Source organism: Poecilia formosa, unplaced genomic scaffold, assembly GCF_000485575.1.
Source record: "Poecilia formosa unplaced genomic scaffold, Poecilia_formosa-5.1.2 Scaffold532, whole genome shotgun sequence".
Classification (NCBI taxonomy): Eukaryota; Metazoa; Chordata; class Actinopteri; order Cyprinodontiformes; family Poeciliidae; genus Poecilia; species Poecilia formosa.
Genome location: NW_006800471.1, coordinates 133,727 through 137,874, shown reverse-complemented (window position 1 = coordinate 137,874; position 4,148 = coordinate 133,727). Strand labels below are relative to the sequence as shown.

At 41.8% G+C, this 4,148-nt stretch overlaps 1 protein-coding gene and 1 long non-coding RNA gene across 3 annotated transcripts in view; one reads left to right on the top strand and one right to left on the bottom strand.

Moving 5' to 3' along the window:
- LOC107834148 (uncharacterized) overlaps window positions 1-4,148 on the top strand; it is a 19,770-nt gene that overhangs the window by 7,414 nt on the left and 8,208 nt on the right. The window lies entirely within an intron of this gene.
- The window catches only part of LOC103129278 (U2 small nuclear ribonucleoprotein A'), a 56,782-nt gene continuing 55,926 nt past the window's right edge, over window positions 3,293-4,148 (bottom strand). For both annotated transcript variants that reach the window (XM_007540321.2, XM_007540320.2), the window contains one exon: window positions 3,293-3,648. In XM_007540321.2, the coding sequence (XP_007540383.2) occupies window positions 3,469-3,648 (180 nt within the window). In that variant the 3' untranslated portion in view covers window positions 3,293-3,468. The remainder of the gene's footprint in view (window positions 3,649-4,148) is intronic.

The window sequence follows — 4,148 nt, the reverse complement described above, 5'->3', positions numbered from 1 at the left end:
AAAAAATGACTTACCAAGCGTGGTAAACACCTCAGACAGGTGGAAAGTAAAAAGTCCTGAAATAACTTGGCTTCTGTCGCTTCGCTTCAGTGGGAATCTGTGAGTCTGGGGCGAAGTCAGTGAATTAACTCCTTCAGTGTTAGAGCCGCTGGTGGAGTTCAGAGTTAAGAAGTAAAGAGTTATTGATTCTATTTTAACACCTCTAGATTTGATAGGAAACACTTTGTTTTAACACTGGAGTTTAACTACTAATAATATACACCCCAGAGTTACATAAACAGAATGTGACTCTATAAGTGTAAAATTAACTCTGCTTTTGCACAAAGTCTACTGACACCAAAACATTTAACACTTTTGAATTTGCTGTGTATATTTCCCATCACACATAAAGCAGATAAATGCATCTAACTTTTTCTCCGTAGTGACACAAACCACTGACTGTGGCTCTAATAACTTATAACAAATGAAATTAAGCGACTCCACTTAAATTACCATTAATTCACCCGCTGCGGTCTGAACACACAGCTTCACAAATTCTTCCTGGTCGCATCTGCAGAGAAATCTGCGCTGGTTCATCGACAGTTGGATCTGTATGAACCAAACCGAACAATTGAACTCTGCAAGGTTTTTTTTTTTCTTTTTTTTAACCCTGTGCACGGTTCGGGCATGCGTTTTTACCAGGATTTTTTGCATGGTTTCGCTTCTCCAAAACGGACAGATGTTACGTCTGCTGCGCTCCTTCTGAGCATCGCTCTCCTTCTGGGTGCGGGAGGGTAACATCTTCAACTTCATTTGTTAAAACTGCAGGGCGAGTTAAGTTTAATTCTTCGCAGCGGCAGAGCCGCGTCCGCATTGGTTGTGCAGCGCACTGTGCATGGATCTAATTAATTTCTGCACTCTTTATTTATTTCCTCAAAATAAATAAAGGTGCAGAATAAATCAAAATAAATAAGTAAGACTATAAATGGATTAAAACAACGTTGCATTGTCTTTAGTTTTCTCTGTTCTGTACTGGAGACTGAAGTTAAAGGCGCCATTTCAACTAAAGGTTTCCAATGAGCTTCCTGACCAAGGTGTCCATCACTCTTAAACACGCTGTCAGCTCCCGGTCAGAAAGACGCATTTAGTTCAGTGTCCATGAGATGATATTCAGAAAGGATTTTTTAATTGATTGATTTTAGTGGCCTCTGCGATGACATCTTTGCGTAAAGTCTGTCATGTGAACCAGTCAAAGGTGTTAATTATAACCTGTCAAATGACAGAAGGGCTTAAAAAAGTAACCAATTATTCAGTTTGGTTATTTTTTTTAAATGTTATATTATATATATATATATATATATATATATATATATATATATATATATATAAATGTGCACACACATTTTAAATTTTGCCCCCCCAACCTTAAAAGTCTAGCTCCGCCACTGGTTGCTTGAGCTCTTAGTTTACCTCAGTGCGGATCGCACGCGCCTTCTTTCACTCAAAGTGAACACAGGCTGACCCCCATTAGGAATTATGGTTCTTTGGAGAAATCAAGGGAAGCGTTTAAAATGAACCACTTTAGCTCCGGTTGCGCTGCTCCATTTGAACCGCAGGAATAGCGTGTTGCGGTTTTAGAGTTGCGCGTTGAGGGAGCGGTGAGAATGAATTATGTATGGTGTTTACGTCTCAAGACGCTGCCCATCTGTGTGGCTCTGTCATCATGCAGAACCTCCATGATGAACAAGCTTCACACTGGTTTTATATTATTTTATGATTTTTTTAAAAATATTATTTTTCCGGTTACACAAAACACTAAACCGAAACAAATGCTTTGTCCACATGGTCAGCTAGAGTTAATGAGCTTAGCATGGGGGAAACCCTGAATCTACCTACGAACCAAATTCAGCTTTACAAGTTATATTTGGGGGTAGTCACACCCTTAAATGCTTCAGATGATCAAATAAACTTTAATACCAGACTAATGTGTATGTCACAAAGAAATCAGTTGAAGGCTGATATTTTCACCCTTTATCTCATGTGTCTCCTCCTTCCTCAGTGTTTGTCCCAGCTGTTTCTCATCCTCTTCATTACCCAAGAGTATACATATGTTCCCCACTGGAGTCTTGTGTCAACTCATGCTCTGGCTCTTTTGTGTGCTCTTATGTCTAAGTGTTTCCTTAATGATCTTCATTAACTCATCTTTGTTCTGTCTACTGTTGTCCTGTTGCATCAGTGGTGGTTTCTGATATGGGTGACGAGCCCCTCCATAACCCATTATTCCTCCACTCAACACACCCCCAACAACCACCTTCCTTGGATGTCAAATCAGGTTCATGGTCACCCAAACACTCAGAAATGTTTCCTCAAAATGCAGTTAAACTTTGTGGATATTAGAGAAAGAGCCACATTGTAATTTTTTATAAACAGTTTTTTATATGAAAAAGAGTCAAAATAAGCTTTTGCAAAATAAAGAGACACACAATCTGGATGACACAGACACAGATGAGCATCACACCAACACCCACCCCACTTCAACCACTTCGCAGAGGAGGTTGGGGGAGGAGAAGGGGTGGTGCCAAACTGGCACCAGTTCATGACTCTACTTCAGGGGTACCCAAACTTTTTGAGACCAAGATCTACTTTTTCTCTCGCCAGCCACCTGAGATCTACCTCATGACACAAATACATAGAAATTGTAAATTAAACTCTATTAACTTATTTTATATGCAAATATAAATCAGTTATAGCAGAAATAATAAAGTAAAGAAAACCTAACGCAGTTTCTTCCTCTGAGTGAGATTCTGACACTGGGAGGAGGTTACTGGTTTTCAGTCAGAAGCTGGTTTCAAACTACAGACTGATAGGAGGAACCAAAGAGCCCAGTAAAGGTAAAGGCAAATCTTCTGAAGTTGGGATATAATTAATTTAATTTCACACAATTATTGCGGTAGAAGCCACTTGTTTGTTAAAACAAGTGGCAAGTGGCTTATATAGGACATATACAAACATATATATGTCCTATATGATGTTTGTTGTGAATGACGTATACTCACAGACTAAGTCTATTGAATGTTCAGAAGGGTTGCACAGTGGTGCAGTTGCCTTGCAGCAAGAAGGTTCTGGGTTCGATTCCCATCCTGGGGTCTTTCTGCATGGAGTTTGCATGTTCTCCCTGTGCATGGTGGGTTTTCTCCAGGTTCTCTGGTTTCCTCCCACAGTCCAAAAACATGATTGTCAGATTAAATGGCCTCTCCAAATTGCCCCTAGGTGTGTGTGTGCATGGTTGTGTGTCTCTGTGTTGCACTGCGACAGACTGGCGACCTGTCCAGGGTGACCCCGCCTCTCGCCCACAACGTTAGCTGGAGATAGGCAGCAGCACCCCTCTCGATCCCACTAAAGGACAAGGGTGTTCTTTTACTGCCTCTCTCCCTTTGTCGTTTTAGCACATCCGTTGCTGTGGCAGCTGCCTGTGCCCACTGTCCCTCTTCAGCTTCCCCTCCTCCCACCCGGGTCGATTCCACCCCGCCGATTCGGCGCCCTGGGGCTGCTGCCATCCCACCAGTCCCACATCGCCTCCTCCTGGTCCAAACACGGCCCCGTTCTCCCCTCATCCTCCGCTGGCGGCCCGTCGCCGCCCGGCCTGACCTTTGCCCTGCAGAGATTACGCTAAAAACATAGCATTCAGTCCGTTACGATGTCAGGTTTCCAGGGTTAATATTAATTTCTCAATTATTAATAAGCCTCTCATGAACACAGAGGTGGTTAAGTAGCTCATTTAAACTCCTGTTCTGCTAGTCAATCGGTCTTTGAGTCGCCTTATTTTTTTTATTAACGGAACCGAATCGCACTGAATTCTGCAGTAGCTTGTTGAAACAATAATTAGAGATTATTAATTTTAACACGTTTTGTTGATTTTTTAAAATTATTACTCTCTAATGAAGCTACAAATGTTTAGGATCTTAGTGAATATTTTGATAAGTGCGTCAAAAAAGGAAGTGGTCTCAGCGTCCTAGCGGTGTTCAGTTTGTCACCTACTGCCGAGATTGACTCAAAACCTTCCTGCGATCCCGGTCGACGTATTCCGCTCCCATGCTCTAGAAGTGTGGGTGTTGGTGTGACGGTCATCTCTAGAGTTCAATACTCCAGAGTTCATGATTTAACTATAG